This window comes from Dasypus novemcinctus, chromosome 17, assembly GCF_030445035.2.
Source record: "Dasypus novemcinctus isolate mDasNov1 chromosome 17, mDasNov1.1.hap2, whole genome shotgun sequence".
Classification (NCBI taxonomy): domain Eukaryota; kingdom Metazoa; phylum Chordata; class Mammalia; order Cingulata; family Dasypodidae; genus Dasypus; species Dasypus novemcinctus.
Genome location: NC_080689.1, coordinates 24,258,411 through 24,277,524, shown reverse-complemented (window position 1 = coordinate 24,277,524; position 19,114 = coordinate 24,258,411). Strand labels below are relative to the sequence as shown.

General features: G+C 44.0%; 1 protein-coding gene across 1 annotated transcript in view; it reads right to left on the bottom strand.

Annotated features, from left to right (window-relative positions):
• VIT (vitrin) overlaps positions 1-19,114 on the bottom strand; it is a 116,164-nt gene that overhangs the window by 57,628 nt on the left and 39,422 nt on the right. Inside the window, exons 4-6 of the mRNA XM_004466032.4 lie at positions 10,845-11,001; positions 5,376-5,509; positions 2,151-2,228 (exon numbers count right to left, since the gene is read on the bottom strand). Coding sequence (XP_004466089.2) covers positions 2,151-2,228; positions 5,376-5,509; positions 10,845-11,001 — 369 coding nt within the window. The remainder of the gene's footprint in view (positions 1-2,150; positions 2,229-5,375; positions 5,510-10,844; positions 11,002-19,114) is intronic.

Genomic DNA, 19,114 nt, shown 5'->3' with positions numbered 1-19,114 from the left:
GTTTCTTCCAGGAAGCTATGAAGGGGTTGAGGGGTGGCCCAGGCCAGCAGGGCTCTGGAGGCCAAAGCTGAAGTGGGATGGGGAGGGGCAGGGGACTGTCCCCCATCCCGTTCCTCGGCCTGGAGGAGTGCCTGGAACTGCCTGTTCCCATGCTCTAGGCAAAGGGGCAGGAGACCAGGGGCTGCCCTGCGGCTGCAGGGCCTACTGTCCCTAACAGGGAGAGAGGGCTGGGGCCTGGACCTCTGGCCCCTCTGAAGGACGCTAGCAATGGAGGGAGCGAAAGAATGCTGAACACTGCCCCTCTGCCCCAGAAAGCACACATATCATCCAGTCGAACTTCTGTATCAGAAGAGACCACTGGCTTGGATGGGATAACGGAGGCGAGGCACATGCTCCTTCCACCACTGGCCAGTCATCAAGGAGACGTCCTACCAGCTGTTCCTCTTCCTTGTGCCCACATTGGAAGGGGAAAGGTGGTGCTGGGGATTGAATCACGTCCCCACAAAGACGTGTTCAAGCCTCACCCCTGGTCCTGTGGGTGTGGACTCATTTGTAAAGAGGATCTCAAAGACCCTTTAAGATGAGGCCAAACTGAATCAGGGTGGACCTTAATCCAGTCTGATTGGAGTCCTCACAAAGAGAGGAAACGGGATACAGTAGCAGGAGATAGCAGGCGCCAGCAGCCCTGTGAAGGAGGCAGAGACGGCGTTGTGGATTGCCGGAAAGCCACCACCAGAATGTTACAGACTGGAGAAAGCATGGCCTGGTGACTTGATTTTGGACTTCTAGTTTCCAAATCTGCTGGACAAAAAAATTCCTTTTGTTTAAGACAATTTGTCTGTGATATTTGTTATAGCAGCCCTGGCAAACTAAGACTAGTAGCCCATGGTATATCAGGTGGTCCCTGAAGCATGACTACCCACTGCCAGGCTTGGGCGGTGGGGTGGGGTGGCATGGGATGCAATTGGAGGGTGGAGTGCAGCTAAGTCCTTACAATTGGGATAAATAAGTAAGCATACAGGTCAGAGTTGGATTATTGGATTTATTAAGAAGTTATTAAAGATGTTGGGGGCAGTTATTGGGGAAAAAAGGTCTCCTCATGTAAGGTCTCCTCAAATTAGGACTCTGTCTGCACACTATTATTATTGAAAGAAAATATAGGGTAATAGGGAGAGGTTTCTGGAGCCAGACTGTCTGTGATTGCTTCTCAACTCTGTTACTTACAAGCTGTGTGGCAAATGGCAAGCTACTTAGCCTCTCTGTGCTGCATTTTCCTCAAATTGTAAATTAAGGCTAAGGATAGTATATCCTCAGGGTGCTGTTGAGGCGATTAAACACGATAATCGTGTAAAGCTCTTGAAACAGGGCCTGGCTCACAGTGAATGTTCAATAACTGCTATTTTCAGTTGTTAGAATAGAACTGCTATTCTATTGCTCCACTTAGAGCAAGTTCACCTTCAGTGCATGAATAAAACCTGAACAACATCGGTTAGCCCATCAAGCGTCTGGAAGCAATGCAAAATCCCAAGATAAACGCACAGGTTCTCTCTGTGTGGGAAATCATAGCGCCCCCAGAGGCAAAGTGATGCATTGCAGTTCTCGCTGTACCAGAGACCTATGAAACGTTATTTCCTTTCCTGAGGTCTGCCGCACCCCCTGTTGTAATTCATGTGGAAACTGGGTGGGCATAGCCCACAAACTGTCTTTTCTGGCCTGGGTCCTTCAGATGAGCTCCTTGCCGTTATCACATAAGCCACATTGTTCTCTTTCCTTTCCTTCATTTCATATCTAAGTAGACACAGTCTTTTCCCTGTAAGCTGCCAGGAGACATTTCCAGACTCAATGTCATGTCATCTTCTAAAGTAACAATACAATACAATTCAAGGCAATAGTCATTCTGATTGAAAATGACACAAATACAGAGACAATCTCAGAACTGAGAAAACAAAAAAAAGTGGAGCCTTCAACTCTTCAGCCCCAGCCATTGGATCCCACTGATTTCTGTGCCCACCTACCTGGCATCTGTTAAAATACTGGAGCCAGTGGTGCTGGATCGGTTAAGAAGTTAATTTCTACACTATCTCCTAAAACACAGTACTGCATGTTTATGAACTCAGAAGATTTCAGTTCAATCACACGTGAACACTTGCCTGCTCTGACAGCTGCGCTTTTAGCTGATGAATATGTAAGAGTCGATGGGTAGGTTCCACCCTTTTGGGGTTTACTTTCTGCAAAAAAAAGGGAAAATAAGGAGATTTATTTCTAATGCTAGAGGTTTTAGATGGTTCTGTGCTGAAAAATTCATCCCCTTCTTCCAATTTCTCTCTTGAGTTCAATAAAATCAGTCTCCCTGTGCTGAATTGTTGATTACAATAAGAAAGTCAAAGTGCCATTCTGTTTTCCTGTGTAGCCTGTGTTTCATTAATATTAGAGTGGGAGCAATAAAACCTCCATGACCCAGTGATGTTGAGTACTAGCAACTCTTATTTCACCCATGAAGATGTGACAGGGAAGCTAAGATTTTTTCATCTGTGTGGCTTTGAATGTTTAATTATCCCAGTGGGTCAGTGCAAAGAAACACTCCACGGTGCTCTTTTTAGGTGGTGGTGGGCTGTGGGTCAAGGGCCGGTGAGGCAGTGGCCTGATGCCTGCCATTTTCCCAGACCCTGTGTGATTCGTCTGAATTCCAGGGCACTAAAGAAAGCTCAGAGTAGGTAAATATAGATCAGCTTTTGAAATAACCATTTGTTACCCACCAGGGGAGAGAAACTTTGGGGGACTGGGGGGAGAGGGAATGCTAACACCTTATTGGAGGAAACAACGAGGCTTAAAAAAGATAAGTGCTCCCGTGGTTGGGACTGGGTAAGCAGACACCAAGTCTGCTACAACTGAAAATTGCCTGAGCAGGTTGCTGCCGGCACACCCTTCCCCTGACCACGAAGTTTTGCCTGGAATTCTGCCGTGTGAGCTCGAAAGTCCTTCAACCCCATGAAGACAGATGTTTGTCTGGCTTGTTCCTCACTGAATTCCCAGTGCCTAGAGCAGTGCCTGGCACAAAGCAGATGCTCAGTAAATATTTATAGAGTGAACAAATTATCCTAATGCTTAGATTTCAGTTCAAATTCAGATGGCCTGTGGGCCAATATTTGCATCTTATGAAAGCATTTCAGCTCGACGTGAGGGAATCCTTTCGTGGGATGGGGTTTGGATAGAAGAATGGGGAGGCTGGAGGTATGGGACAGAGCCTAGTTGCCAAACCTCCTATTGGCACAGGACCTTCCAACAGAAAAGCAGGCACCTGGGAAGGATTGGGGAGTGGCAGCAAGAAAATCTATGTTTCTGCTGCTATTTTGCCATTAATTAACCGATTTTTGAGGTTCACATTTCTCATCCAGAAAATAGGGATAATGATATATGGCTCTAAAAGCTACACCAAATTGTAGGGATCTAGTAGGAAAAATTGTTAAAATATTTAGGATTGTTTATCACCATAGAGGTGAAAAAATTAGTATCTATAAATGCCACTGACAGTAGAAACAGGGCAAAATGAGTAGTTTTATTTGATTTACTTCCTCTCACTAAGAACACCAGGGAAGCAGAACTTGGCATTTCCACATTCTCCACCAGGTCCACGCCTGCTCTGAACAGACAGCTACGGAGGTTCTTCAGACGCAGGGAAGCCCCATGGCTGTGGCCACGCTGTATCAACAGAGCAATGCAGAGGCATCATCTCCATTGACTCTTCTTCTCCTGTCTAAAATCCTATGGTTCTTTCTGTTTTTATTCAGAAGGAAAAGGAGCCTGAACTCAGTTTTCTGAAATGTGGATCAAAGAACAAATGGGCAGTATGAGGAGGTCCCTCACTAACCTTTCCCATGCCTGGACCATGAAAAGATTACATTGATCAAAAGTACACAGTCCCTCTCTTCCTTCCCCCTCCCAGCCCACCAAAATTCATTAATTAAAGGAGCACTGTAACATGGGAAAATTGGAAAGAAAAATGTAGGGAAAGGTCATGGAGGCCTCTGAGCCTTGGGAAGAGGATCATGACATGATCCAGATAAACTTGTTGGCCACGAGCCTTCCTTGGAGGCCAGTTGACAGCCTTATGCTGCAGTGCATTCCCCCAGTGCATACATTCAAAAGAGGCTTCCTAGCTATTCCAGGAGCACAAATGTTTATTATCATTGGCAAAACGTACTTTTGGTTGAATGCCACTGGGTTGGAATGAGAGAGATGGAAGTTGAGATTTATAGGGAATAACCTCAGCAGATTGATTTTCATTTTAAAACCCCGAAACATTGCTATTCTCATGGAATTAATTTTCTTTTAAACCTCTGTTGGGATTCCTAGATTACACGCTGAACACTCAAGATCGAACTGCTCTTACTTAGCCAGGAGTTACTTCGTAAGCACCTACGTGGAGATTATAATTTTCTCTATGCTCAACAAATTTGTATTCTAGACATTAGCATTTTTGCATGGCTCCTGTTCTGATTCTTTGCTATAAGGTAAAGATTCCCAGTAGTGTGGCTGATGCCCTTCTATGGTGACCAGGCAGAGAAATGAGTCCAGTTTGAATCCTGGTATGTAGCATTCAGCAGCTAAGAGACTGACAGCTAATGACAATGTGGCAAAATATTAACAACTGGAGAATCTAGAGGACTTCACTATTCTTTAAAATTTTCTGTACATTCCTAAAACGTCAAAATAAAAGGTTGGGTTGGGAAATCCACAAAAGTATGGAAAAAAAGGGGAGGCTGGGTCATGACAGGACAAAGATATTTAGTTACATTTTCATTGTAAAGATGACACTAGTCATTAGTTCATTGATATGACTTCTTTGGAAGAGGGGGAAAATAGAGTGAAAACGATTATTACAAAAATCCTATGGAGCTAGATAGGGAGAACTCTAAAGAGTGAAACAATTAAATAAAAATTAAAAACCTAAGTCACAGTCAGTTTTCTCTCTAGCAGCATATGTTTCTGTCCATTTATCAGAACTCTCAAGGAATGAGGTTCTAGATATGAGGTACACCTGGTCTAACTGAAGGACTAGTTCAAAACTTAAGTTGTTGACTATAATTTACTTGTTTAAAAGTTTGGCCATGCAAATAGCTATAGTGTGTTCAAAGTGAGCTATTGGAGTCTTCTTCTCATATTTCCAGGTTTGACTTAATAGTGATTTATCACGGATGATTGCAATTCATTTGTAATCCTAATTATCAGAAGAACTAATGCTTCTAATTTTTATGAAAGGAGATGGGCCATAAGCAAAAACTGTCAGCACTTTGGAAAGAACACATTTCACCCTGTGAGGCCACTTAACCCAAATGCTCCATGCTTAGCCTTGTTTCTCCAGCATGTGGGAATACCTGAGATGATGAAAGATTCTCTCCATCGTGGTAGGGATAACGACTGGACACCATTGGAATAACTCCCTTTATACCCAGACTGCCCGGCAACTTTCTGAACAAGTATTTTTCCTCCTGAATTACCAACCACACCGCTATGAAGAGAGAAAAAAAAAAAAAGAGAAATAATTAGAAGAAAGAGCAGAAAAATGTTGTTTGATTTGATCAACAGACTATCAAACCAGCCTCCATCATTATCTAGAGGTATGGAATCAGAGAGATTAAGAAAAGGTTTATCTTGACCTGCAGTTCCATCCCCAGAAACACTGCCTCTGTCACATGTCCTGGCGTTTGACTTCCTAGACAGAATATTCCTTTCTTTCGTATTACCTGACCTGCTTGTTCTGTCAGTCAGGAATTTCTTTGCCGCTAAGCCTCAAATTCACCTCCTCGCCGCCCCCTTTTTTTGGTTTCCTTAGTAATTCCTTCTGGGTATTTTAAGTAAAATCTCTTTCTTGACAATTTTCAATTTGGTTTTATGACATCACAGAATGACTCCAGTTATTTCAGAGGGTGGTATGAACATTTTAAAAGCAATATCATTTTTATTCCTTTTAGTCTGGGTTGGGGAGGAAAGGTGTGCAGCTAAATTAAACCCAGTAGAAAGAGTCCCTCAAAGACTGGAAATCATTTCTATTCCCAGAATTTTAAAAGGTTTTAGATCCTGATGGAATGGTGAACGACACATCTTCTTTCCTTCTACGTTCCTTAGCTGGGGGTTCCATTCTGGTTCCTAAATATCATGTTCATCTTGTCATTTCATTGCCCCAGAGCTTAAAATAGCACAAGGATAAAAAAAATACATGCAGATTTGCTCCCACAACACCGTTCCTCCCCTCCAGGAATGAGAGCTGCGGCTTCCTGCCCTCCCACATTCCTGGTGAGTCAACAACCATAACTCAACTTACCAATGACCCAGCAGGAATGAAAGTGATGATAATACTTAACAAGTAAAGCACTTACTTGCTTTAAAGGTATTCCCGCATACACCAACTCACCGGGTCCTCCCAGAAAATCTACGGACTGTGGAGTGGAGGGATGACTAGTATTCCATAGAAACACGCTTAGGTAGACTGAGGGACACACTCAAGGTTTCGTAGCCAGTAAATTGCAAGGCAGGGACTTGAACCCAGGTCTAACAGACCTCCAGTCCTGGCTTTCCCCGACTCCTGGTTCAGAAGCACAGGCAGCTCCCCAGCCAACCCCTCAGCATTTCCTCAGGTCTTTACAAGTGTCTGGGCTCCCCCAAATCAGGGTACTTCCTGCACTTCTCCCAGTTGCAGTCAGGCTGGTCTCTGCTCCCTGGACCACCGGCTCTATTCCCACTCCCAGGACTCTGGGCTTGCTGCTCGCTCGCCTGGGGACGCCTGGCTCCTCAGGTCCGCCTCGCTGGGCATGGGCGGCCTTCAAGGTGCAGCTCGGCCCCCAGCCTCTCTTCCCACAGAGACGCGTCAGTCCTCTGCTCCCTCTCCTCTTCAATGCTGCGGAATCGTGCTCTCACAGCTCAGACGCTGGTTTTGTCCTGTCTTGTAGTATTTCCTAAAGATTTGCTGTGTTAATTTTTGTCTCCCAAGTAGATGGGAAGTTTGCTTATAGAAAGGATTGTATTTGATGCTTCAGTATTATACGGAGGCCTACAAATGGTGAGCGGAAGTCACTGGTGCCACCCTGTGAGAGTCAGCTGTGGAAAATTTTCAGGATCTGTGTGAATTGGTTAACTTCAAGGCAGAAGCTTGTAATCAGCCATGGTGGGAGTATTTCTACCACAGAAATAGGCAAGTAGGGCTTCACCCTCTGCATTTTTTTTTTTTTTGGTTGGAGGGGGTCAGTTGTTAAACATTTACCAGCACACCAATACCTAGAGTTGAAAATTCTAGTTGTTTTTTAAAAATTACTTATAATTAACAGAGGAAATGGAAACAACTCTGATGCATTTCTTTCTTCTTGAGAAGTTATTACAAGCCCTGTAAACAGCTCTTGCGGAGACATACATGTGGGTTTAACTGGAGGACATGGATGTTCCCAGAACATCATCCTAGAGAAGGGCAGATCCTGGGGGCATCTGTAACTACAGGTGGCCTCAGCAGTCCAAGGAGGCAGAATGCACCGGGGCCTCCCTAGGTAGCAGGCAGCAGAGGAGCGGGAGAGCCTGAGAGAGGCTGCGAGCAGGTCCATTTATCTGGCAGGTGGGCTCAGAGCCACGTCCACTGGGAGAATTCATGTAAATGTGACCTTCTTTGCACCCTCACCCAGATGTACTGAAAGTGCAGAAACAGTCCCACTTCTTTGCATTCCTCAGGTAGTGCTGAGCATGACCTTGAAGCTCGCCCCCTCCCTGACCCGGATGTGAGTGGTCTGGGATAAGCTGAGGCTCAGCTTGGGGGCCCAGAAGGAAGGCCCTGCCCACCATCAGGCCAGGTTTTGAATGGCTGCCCTGCTGAGGCAGACGGGACATCAGTGTGGACGGTGCTCTGCGCAGAGGGGGCCTCTTCACGGCCGCCACCTCAGGGAAATCCCCCCTCTCCCTGGCACTCGGTCTCCCTTTCAGTACAGGGATTAGTTCAGGACAAGACTGATGCAAAATATGATCCCACAAATATGTTCAGATCCCTTTAGTTTGAAAGACTCTAGGGAACCTCTCATCATAAGACATCTGAGCATGGCATGTTGGGTTGACTATGAACTCCTTTAGTCTAACTTAATCTAATGCTCAAAACCAAAGTATGCTCTCTCCAGACTCCCAGTCCTGACTGTGGGGGATTCTGTCAGGGCAGAGACTGCAGGCGCCTCATGTCCTCACTCATGGTTCTCGCTCTACATTTTAAGTCTTATCTTCTGAAAACGGACTCCTTCTGTTACTAAACCAACAGTATCCAACGTTCCTGTGTTTTCCCTTAAAGCTTCTCTAGCCATCCTCCCCATGGACAGTGACACAACTTTCCAAATAGTTTCCCTTGATCCCCGACGCTGGCCCTGGAAGCAACAATGGCATTCAGAAGCTCAGGAAGTAAATCTTGCTTCCTGAAACATTCATGCTCTTCACCTCTGCACGTCTACTCTCATCTCCGTTCTCCCTACCAAGATCCTGGAGTCCAACCCAAATGCTGGGCTCACAGAGTGCAGCCCATGTCCTTCTTATTTTTTCCCCAGGGCTGCATCCACCCATCAGAAAGCCTTTCCCAACTTGGACGTTTCCAAAGTCTACATTGCCCTCGCAACCTCACTTTGTACTCTCAGCCGTGCCAGGACTCCCCAGTTCCTATGTACATGTGTCACCTGAGCTCTGGGCCAGAAGTCAAGGCACACAAGTTCTAATCTTGGGTATGCAACTAATTAGCAATTTAATTACCTTCCCTATGCCTCCATTCCTCCTTTATCAAAGGGGATGATAACAGCAACTTCAGAGAGTTGATATGATGCAAGAATGAGAGAATCCTAGTGTAAGGAACTATTGTCATCCGGATGACATCGTTGGTGAGGTGAAACTTATTCTTGTGGCTCCATGCCACAGAGGAAACATGGAGAGGCAAGGGAAGGCCAGCAAGTGCCAGAGACTGCGAGTGCCAACCATCTCAGATCACACAGTAACCTGAAGACAGGCTCAGCCTCTGCAGCAGATGTCAGTTTCTGCAGTCCCTGCAGTGTCTACACAGACTGGTGGTAGTGGAACTGTGTGGGCATACATGTGCATGTGTAAGGATGTGTGTGATGGGGAGCATGCACATGTGTGTGTAAGCACATATGCAGGGCCATGCCTGTGTGTGCAAGCAATTATGTGGCAGTACATGTATGTGCATGTGAAGGGTAGATTTGGATGCTTCTTTCCTTTTTTTGCATGAAACTGATTTCAGGGTGAAAGCCAAATATTTTTATGCCATAGTCTGGAGTTGAGAAAAGGACTTGTTCACTCAGTCATAAAAATGAATGAAGTACCGATACATGCTACCATGTGGATGGCCCTTGAAAACATTATGCTAAGTGAAAGCAACCAGACACAAAAGGTCACGTATTGTACGATTTCATTTATATGAAACATCCGGAATAGGTGAATCCATAGCAACAGAAAGCAGAGTGGTGGCTGGCAGGGGCTAGAAGGCAGGAGGAATGGGGAGTGGCTGCTTAATGGGTTTTATTTTGGAGTGATGGAAATGTTTGGAACTAGATACAGGTAGTGGGTGCACCACATTGTAAATATAGTAAATGCCACTGAATTGTTCATCTTAAAATGATTAATGTTATTTTACACGAATTTCACCTCAAATACAAAGAAAAAAATTAGCCTTTTCTATAATTTTCATTTTTCCTTAATGTGTCCACCATTTTATATATATTTTCCCCACTACTTATCTTTAATAGAGTTTTAGTACTGTTCCCACTGAAATACTAGTTAGCTCATCGTCCCTCTGTGGTAGTGGGGAAACAAGGAGTATGGTTAATAGAATCTACTAGCAATTCTTAAACCTTCTTGCTTCTTCCCCCAAATTTCAGAGAGGCTGCTGATGACTAGATACTGTGAAAGGGACTAATATTTACATCGTCTCCTCTCTCTCTCTGGCAGAAACATAACTGGACAATTAACTGATGGGTTTGTAAGCAAAGAAAAGCAAAGACAGTACCAGAAACCCTAGTAATTTAGGAATTTCATCCAGTATCCAGCACCCATGTGTTGACTCAAGAGCCACAGCTCAAAGCAGTGGTTGATAAAGAAGCACAGGCACAGAGTCAGCAGACTTAGGTTCAAGTCCCCACTCTGATACTTTTTAAAAATACTGTGGCTTTAGAAAAGTTATTCAACCTCTTCAGTCTTTAAAATGTGGGCAGTAGTTACTGCGTAGGAGAGTTGTTGTGAGTGTTGTGAAGTGTCTGGCCACACAGACTAGCCTTATTCCTGAAGATATTATGTAAGCCTGTATTTTCCAGCATTTTCACCCCAAGTCTAAGCAAAGGAAGTATGCGTATCCTGTGACGGTCACTTTCACCGTTCCTCCTTGAGGCAGTGACTTAATTCAAAGCGTGTCATTGCTTCTTGTCCTTCTTCCTGGGTTTCAGTTCAACAGCTGCCCGAGCAGTACCACCTGTCACCCTCCTTCTCAATTTTCCTGTTCCCATTTGTCCCCTGGCCATCATCAGAGCTGTGTGACATTTCTTCCCCCAAACTTCCGGACCTTTCTTGGCCACATCCCCATCATTTCCTTGCTCAGCACGTAGAAATAGAAAAAGAAATAAAGCTCTACATCAGCAAACTCTTTAGTGTCCTTGTCATGGGAATGAACGCGTCCCCTTCCCCATCAGGAGGTGAGGAGAATCAGTACTCTTTCCGCAGAGAGCTGGGAAAGGAAACCCGGGACTAGGTGTGGCTTTGGGGTCATCCCATTGGAACAGGGTTGCCAGAGAGAGCACAGGAGGCCGCACCTGAGTACTAGCTCCCACCTGTGAACAGCAGCGCCACACACGCTGGAGTAGGACGCGTAAACGTCAGTGCCGTAAACGTGGTATTTGGGGTCCTGGCATCCTGCCGGACACTTCACAATGAACTCAGGATTGATGATCTTTCCAGCTTTGACATCACAGTTGATCTGGGGCACAGCTGAGAATACAAAACGAGGTTACAATTACATCTTGTGGCACAGCTTGTATGTGGGGTGACTCTGTAAGGTCACAACTGTTTGTATACTTAATCTCTGAAAGCCAGAGCCAGGGCTGACCCGGGGTCCCCTGCACAGCATGAAAGAAAAGATATACTTAGGACATTCCTCAAGCCAGAAGAACAACAGTGACCGTCCAGTGCATTTAACCTGTCGAGAGCAAAAACAAAAGGCTAAGTCCCGTGCTTATACGGACAATCAATCAAGTGAAGAAGAAAGCTCTTGGAAATGGCCAGAAATGTCATCTTGAGTCAACGGCAGGAGAGGAATGGTTTCTCACACAACCTCACAAGAAGGAAAGCTATTGCAGAAAGGCAAATGCAAGGCACACGGGTCTTGAGTCAAGAATGACCATGACGAGTTTGGTCTCCGTGCTGGGGCCTGGTAGGAGGATGGTGCACTGGTAGGACTGGGCCAGGTTAAGGAGGCTCAAGTGCTTGGGCTCTGTGGAGGATGTGGGACACAATGGGAGGTTTTTGGACAGGGTGGATATATCGCCCTAGAGGATCTCTAGGTCTGCTAAGGTCAAGGTGGGAGTGAGCTGCTTTGCTCATTTGCCTCAACACTTAGTGGAAAGCTGGGAAATCCCCTGCTTTGTAGCCAGCGGAGGTTCACTGAGCCTTTCCTGCCTCCTTTTTGTCTTTGTTACACCTCTTCCCAGGATAGCACCATGCAGAAGGGAGTCCTCTGGAGCTGAATGCTTGCCTGGGGATGACGGTGGAGTAAATGCTCTTGACAGTATCTAAAAGGAGGCAGGGCTGCATCCTCACTGCAAGGATATTTCCTCCAGAACTCATGAAGGGTCTGGTGCCCTAGACGAGACCTGCATGCTCAGACTGTGTTCAGTTCTGGACTCTACTCCTCAGAAGGGACTCTGGGGAACAAGCAACGTCCAAAGAGAGTAAGCAGGTGCCGGAGGGCACTGGAACCACCAAATGTGAGGGATGGTTGGCAGCAGTGGTTTGTTTGGCCATAAGAAGGCAAGAATTTGGAGGCAAGTGGTGGATGCTTTCCTAAGCGGAGGGCTAAGCTAGGGCTAAAGAGTAGATGCTCTATAGATGGAAATATTGCCAAGAACTTTCTAGTAAATGAAGTTTTCATTGAAGGAATGGGTTGCCTTATGAGGCAGGGAATGGATTGTTGGCTGAAGTACACAAGCAGAGACTAATAGTTGAAAAGGGGATTTCTACATTGGGTGGGAAGTGGAAATAAAGCTCTCCCACTTCTAAGGTTCTGTGATTACATATGGGCATTCTGAATCTCTGCCAGGCCACCCACCCTTTCACTTGGTTACCGAGATGGTCTCGGAGTTGTTAATGGCTTCCAGCTGGATCCAAATAAGCACTTTTTTTTTTTTAACTCTTATGTACCTAAACAGAGTAAAGTTGTGTTTCCTTCAGGCTTGAGAGAGAACTGAGTTTAGAACTACTCTTTCCTTAAACTCCCCTCCCATTCTCTCTCTGATGCTCAGGGCGCGGCCAGCTGAGACTCCTTCTCCTGGGAACCCAGGGGCTGAGGTTGATCACAGCCTTAAACAATTTGTGGTCAGCGTTAAGAAGTAGAGCACTGTGCTTGAAACAGTTTTGTGGTTTCACTCTCCCCAGCAAAGACTGCCTCTTACCAAAGGTTTTTGGTTTTCGTTTTTTATCTCCCATTCTTTCAAACTCTGATACTCTAGGCTGCACTTACTATTTTGAGTCTCAGAGTAATTTTTACGGCAATTTTTGGGCTGAAGATGCCAGTGTCATCTCTTCTTTTCAATTGGTTAATTTTTTGATCCCTGGGTGTAACTGTGTTCAACTCTCCTCCCTTCCATGGACTATTTCCTCCCTCCTAAAGGCGTCTCCTCCCTTAGATGTACAGCAATTGAAAGCAGCCCTTTTTGGTTCTTAGTTCTCTGGAATAGGAGGTAACACACTGTGAACTGAGGTTAATTTTTTTAATGTTTTGTTTTGAAATAATTTCAAACTTACAGGACAGTTATAAAAATAATACAAAACCCATACGGAGGACTCCAACATACCCCCACACATATACCCAGACCCACCAACTTTTAACATTTTGCCACATACGCCATATAATTCTACATATCTCTCTTTCCCTCCTAAACATCTGAGAGTAGGCTGTATGCATCTTGTTCTCTGAACACATATTTCCATGTACATTTCCTAAGAACAAGGATATGCACACTTCTGAAGTGCAGTTATCAAGTTTAAGAAATTTAACATTGATATAAAGTTTATAGTCTATATTCCATTTTTTCCATTTATTTCAGTAATGTCTCTTAGGTCTTTTCTCCTCTGTTATTAGATCCAGTCCAGGATCATGTATTGGATTTAATTGTCGTTTCTTTATCAACTCTTTTTTTTTCAGTTGTGGAAATATACATACGACATAAACATGAGATTAATCACATTCACAATGTTACACTGCCCTCGCCACCATCCGTTACCAGAACTTACCTGTCACTCCAGACAAAATCCCTCACCCATGAAACATTAACTCCCCATTTCACTCCCCCCAGTCCATGGTACCTGTATTCTATATGAATGCACATATTCCAGCTATTTCGTGTAAGTGGAATCATACAATATCTGTCTCTTTGTGTTTGGCTTTTATAATTTTAGTGCTTGTATTTCAGTCTTTGATCCATTTTGAGTTAATTTTTGTATATTATGTGTGGTAAGGGTCCCCTTTCATTTGTTTGCATGTGAATATCCAGTTTTCCCAGCACCATTTGTTGATGAGGCTATTCTTTCCCCATTGAGTGGACTTTTGTCTCCCTTGTCAAAAATCAAATGGCCATAGATGTGTGGGTCTATTTGTGTACTCTCAGTTCTATTCTATAGGTCTCTACATCTGTCCTTGTGCCAGTACCACACAGTTTTGATTACTGTAGCTTTGTATACATTTCAAAATTGAGAAGTGTGAGTCTTCCAACTTTTTTCTTTTTTCAAGATTGTTTTGGTTATTTGGGACCCCTAACCTTGCCATATGAATTTAAAAAAAAAAGACTTATTTATTTATTTCTCTCCCCTTACCTCCCCCACCCTGGTTGTCTGTTCTCTGTGTCTATTTGCTGCGTCTTCTTTGTCCACTTCTGTTGTCAGCTGTCAGTGGCACGTGAATCTGTGTTTCTTTTTGTTGCGTCATGTCATGTCAGTTCTCTGTGTGTGCGGCACCGTTCCTGGGCAGGCTGCACTTTCTTTCTTGCTGGGTGGCTCTCCTTACGGGGCGCACTCCTTGTGCATGGGGCTCCCCTACGTGGGGACACCCCTGTGTGGCAGGGCACTCCTTGTGTGCATCAGCACTGCGCATGGGCCAGCTGCACATGGGTCAAGGAGGCCCCGAGTTTGAATTGTGGACCTCCCATGTGGTAGGCAAATGCCCTATCCATTGGGCCAAGTCCGCTGCCCGTATGAATTTGATAATTAGCTTTTCCACTTCTGTGAAGAAGACTGTGGGAAATTGACTGGGATTGCATAAAACATGTATATGACTTTGGGTAATATTGACATCTTGATATGAAGTCTTCCAATCCATGAGCATAGAATATCTTTCCATTTATTTAGGTCTTTAATTTATTTCAATAATAATTTGTCATTTTTTATACAACCATTTTATATCCTTGGCTAAATTTATTACTATTTTATTCTTTTAGTTATTATTGTAAATGTAATTACTTTTTTGATTTCCTTTTTTGGATTGTTCATTGCTGGGGTATAGAAACATCACTGATTTTTTTTAATCGTTGGGGCATTTTTATTATGTTTTCACTATATATATTTTAAAAATCATAAACATTTTTTTATACAGAAAATACACAGGTACAGGTTACCAAACGTTGGTCAGAGGCTTCCTGGATCTGGGTGATCTTGGTCAAACTGCCTGAAGCAAACGTCCTAAAGATGACTTTCGAGACTAGCCTGAGGCAAAAGCATAGGTCCACCCCAGTCTTTTCTGCACATGTGTCCTGTCCTGGGCATGTGCACACGGCCCTGGGAATTTCTCCGTTTACATGGATATGAACGTCCCAACTCCTCGGGGAAACAATGTTTCCTCACAGTCTTGGCACTACCCCGTATGTCCCGTAGCCAGTAATCCTTTGTCCCAGGCAGCTGTAATTTGACTGCTTTATTGCAGCATTCTGTAGGAGAGCTCTGGGAGCCACTTGCGGGCAAGTCCTGGGATGAATATCTTGGATTAGTTCTTTGGACTCTCCCCAGACAGACTGGCACAGGCATACACGCACCCCAGTGTGACCACTTTGCTTCCTCCAGAGCTAGGCAGGGTCCTGCCCTGAGCACAAGCTAGCTGCCCACCGAGCTGGGCAGGGGCTGGGGCAGACACCAGGAAGGACTCCAGGAGACCTGCCCATTTTTTATTCTTGATTTGATGTCTTCCCTGCTACTGTAACCCTTTCACTATTTTCTGGAGCTTTGAGGAAGATGGTTCTGTCAGTTCTTGTTTTGTTGTTTAAAGCTTCTGTGGAAAGACAGAGCCCTGGGGTGTCTCACTCTGCCATTTTGATTGGGTGGGGCTGATTTAGAAACTGGAGTTACATTTGGTGTTTTGGATCACCTATCCAGGCAAGCTAAATTTTCTGGAGGTGGGTAAATGGAGCTATTATCTAGAAGCATATGGAGTGAAACCTGTTAAATGACTTCATGGTACACATAGTATATGTGATAGGATTTTGTATGAAATAATTGGCTTAAAAGACAAGAGGCAAATGTCACATGAGAATAATTTGCATCCTGCTAATCAATTCTTTATCCTTCCTTTAAGGGGCAGTGGTTTTTTGTTTGTTTTGCTTTGGTTTTACAAAGGCCTGGGAAGTATCTCAAATAAGAAACGCTTTTCTGCACCCAATTGGATTAGCAAAATTGGGAATTAACTTGTTAACTCATCTGATGGGTGGGGGGAGTGAAATCAAGGACATATATTCATACACTTTGGAAAAATAGGATGCAATGAGAAAGTGTGGCTAATGGTCAAATATTTGTTAAATTTGTACAGAAAATAAAGCTGGAGAGAGTAGGCTAATTAAAGTTTTCAGAGTAATTGCCAATATCACTGGAAAATGGAAAGTCCATGTTTAGCTGGAAGAAGCATTCATTTGTAGCTTTCTGGCAGCACTTCTTTGAGTATTTTGAAACCATGGTTTATTTTTTTAAAAAATATTCTCCCAGTTAGTTAAGTAGTCCATTTTCTTGTAACCTTCAAAACATCTTCCATTCCTCTGTATAGGTCCAAATCAAATGATTCATCTTTGCACTTCCTCTAAATGTTTTTGAACTTCTCATGGTTTATTGCTTAGGTTTTCCTTATTTTTTATTTTTATTTATCTATTTATTTTTGCTGTCTTTGGTTGTTTACATTCATTCTCATATATCTCTTTTCTTCCTTTGGGTTTTATCTCAAAATTATAGAAATAAGACTTTCTTAGGAGACAAGACAAAAATAAGTTGGCTCAAGAATTATCCCTCTGGTCTGAAGAGGGTAAGGAGACATTTCGCTGAGGCCAGCATAAGAGCCGGGTGGGAATGCCATGCTCCCGTTTTATCCTCATGTGAGAACTTCTTACTAAGCCATAAAAAAGCTTATTCCCAGGGACCTTTGCGAAAAGCAAAAGGAGAGCTTCTTTCCATTCATCCCTGAGTGTGAGGTTCCTGGTGGCACTGGGAAACTCTGGGGAAAGTCACAGGGAGCTGGGGAATCCTTGCACAGAAACCCGTTCCTTGTGCGCTTTCATGACCTCTCACATTCTAGCACCTCTGCATCTGCTGAAGACACCCTCTCCGAGGTGCCAGGAACCAGCCCCAGGGAAAAGAGAACTGCTTGCAACCCAGACAGCTTGAACTGGTGGATCTTTACGTGCTGCTCACTAAGGTGCACACATCTGCTGTCTTGATCTCAGGGCTCCTGGGCAAAAGATCTCATCTCAGAAGACTGACGCTTTCTGAGCCACTATTTTAATGCAAACTGAAAATCCTAGAGGCCAAATTGTACATGTTTCCACTTTGAGTTGGTCCAGTAACAGAGTGATTATTAGGTGATGTCCTATACAATAAGCCAATTACATAGCAGGCCAAATTCAACCGTACACTCTACTTCTTATTTTGCCATTCACCTTTTCAATGATTCCTGGCAAGCCACATTGCTTCTGGAAGTGAAATTTCCTTACCAATTAGAGAAAACCCTTGAAAGCTTGCCTTGTGACTGTTAATGAGGAAGAATTAGGAATTATTCTAACACAAAAGCACTTATGCATGAAAAGTTTTGATATTAAACTTGATTTTGTTGGACTGTGTCACTCAACTAGAGTAAAATTCTATTTTAAGAAAATTATACAAGAACTGTTGGTTTAATGAAATAAAAATGACTATTAAATACAATTTGAAAGCTGGGCTGATTCCTTCTTTATTTTGACATTCAGTTGCCAGGTCATGCTAATTCTTCCTTTGAAGGAACTTCCTTTGCAAAGAATTGTTTTCCATTTTTCTTAAATGCTCTTTGATCACATTAATCTTTGCTCAAAAAACCATCAATAGCTTTCTGCTGCCTTTAGGAAAAATTCCCAGATCCTCAAGGCCTTTTCGTAGTCTCTTCTACTGAACTTCTGAACTGCCAATATTGTCCCTGTCATATTCCACAGGCATGTGGTCTTGCAAACTTGGCTTGCGTAATTTCTCACATCTGGAACCGTTTTTCCTTTCATCTGTTTAAACACTAATACTTTTCAAGGTCCTAGTTCCATTACATATTCATTCATCTACTAGAATGTAAAATTTACGAGGGCAAGGAGTTTTGTCTGTTTCGTTCAGTGCTGCTCAATAGAAGGTTTGTTGACTGAATGAATGAATTAGCATATCCTGTTAGTTTTATTTCCAAATCTGCCTTTTCTCTCTACCTCCACCTTGGTCCAAGCCCCACTAGGGCTATTAGCACAATAGCCTCCAATACTGACTTCCTTCTTTCACGCTTTCTCATCTTTCACCCCAACCCTTTCTACATTGAACAATCAGTGTAATCTTATATTTGCTCAGCACTTTCCTGCTTAAAAAAGCTCATTAACTCCCTACTGCCCTTAGAATAATATCCAGCCTCCTTCATGTGGTCCTCAAGGTCCTCGAGGATTTGGCCCTTGGATTCCTCTCGGTTTAGTCTTACCACTGTTACCTGGATGACAGAAAGGTGTCAGATAGCAAAGGTCTTAGGGAAGCACTTTCCAGAGAAGGGAGAGCCAGGGGGAAACTCTGATGAGAGAATGGGTGTGGTGGTTTGAAGAACAAAACAGAGGTCCTGATGAAGGCACTGAAGTCAGCAGGCCTCCAATCACGTGGGGAATCGATGAATTTGTTAGTCATGCTGTAACCACTGAAACCAAAATGTCGACACTTGTTTCCACTAGAATGCTTTTCAGGACTGTGCAATATTCTTTTCAGAAGAAATTTCTTGACAAGCCTAAACTTGGAAAAGAGGCTAAGCTTCCAAGGGGCTACGTTTAGGCTGAAGTGTTCAGAGAGGCAAGAAGAGTCTGCTTGTAGAACGGGCTTGTTCTGTGGGAGAGGGGATGGGTGGAGTGTGAAACAGGAAGGGAGAGAGGGTGAGAGAGGAATGGTGGGGGCTGAGGGGCATATCACGCTCAATGAGGTGACCTGCTCTTGACCCTCAAAAATCTGCAGTAAAACCTGCTCCAAAATATGACAAAATGCTGGGTGTGAGGGGAATTTCTTATAGGAGCCAGTAAAGGGGCCGAGTCATAGGGCCAACCGTGACAGGAAAGTCATGGAATCACAAGAACGCCTAGGCAGAGAAAATCATTCCCCAGAAACCGCGGGGAGAGCTCTGGACTTTTGAAAAGTTGTAGAAGTGGTATTTACACAGGTTTAACCTGACATCTGATGAGCAACGGGGCCAAGCTAACGTCTGGACGACATCACTGTATGATGGAGTCACAGCTTTGGTCAACGGTGGGGCTGGGTTTGACGGCAGATATTTATGATTCCAATGCCATACCCCACTCTCACCTGATCCAAGGCTTTACCAAGA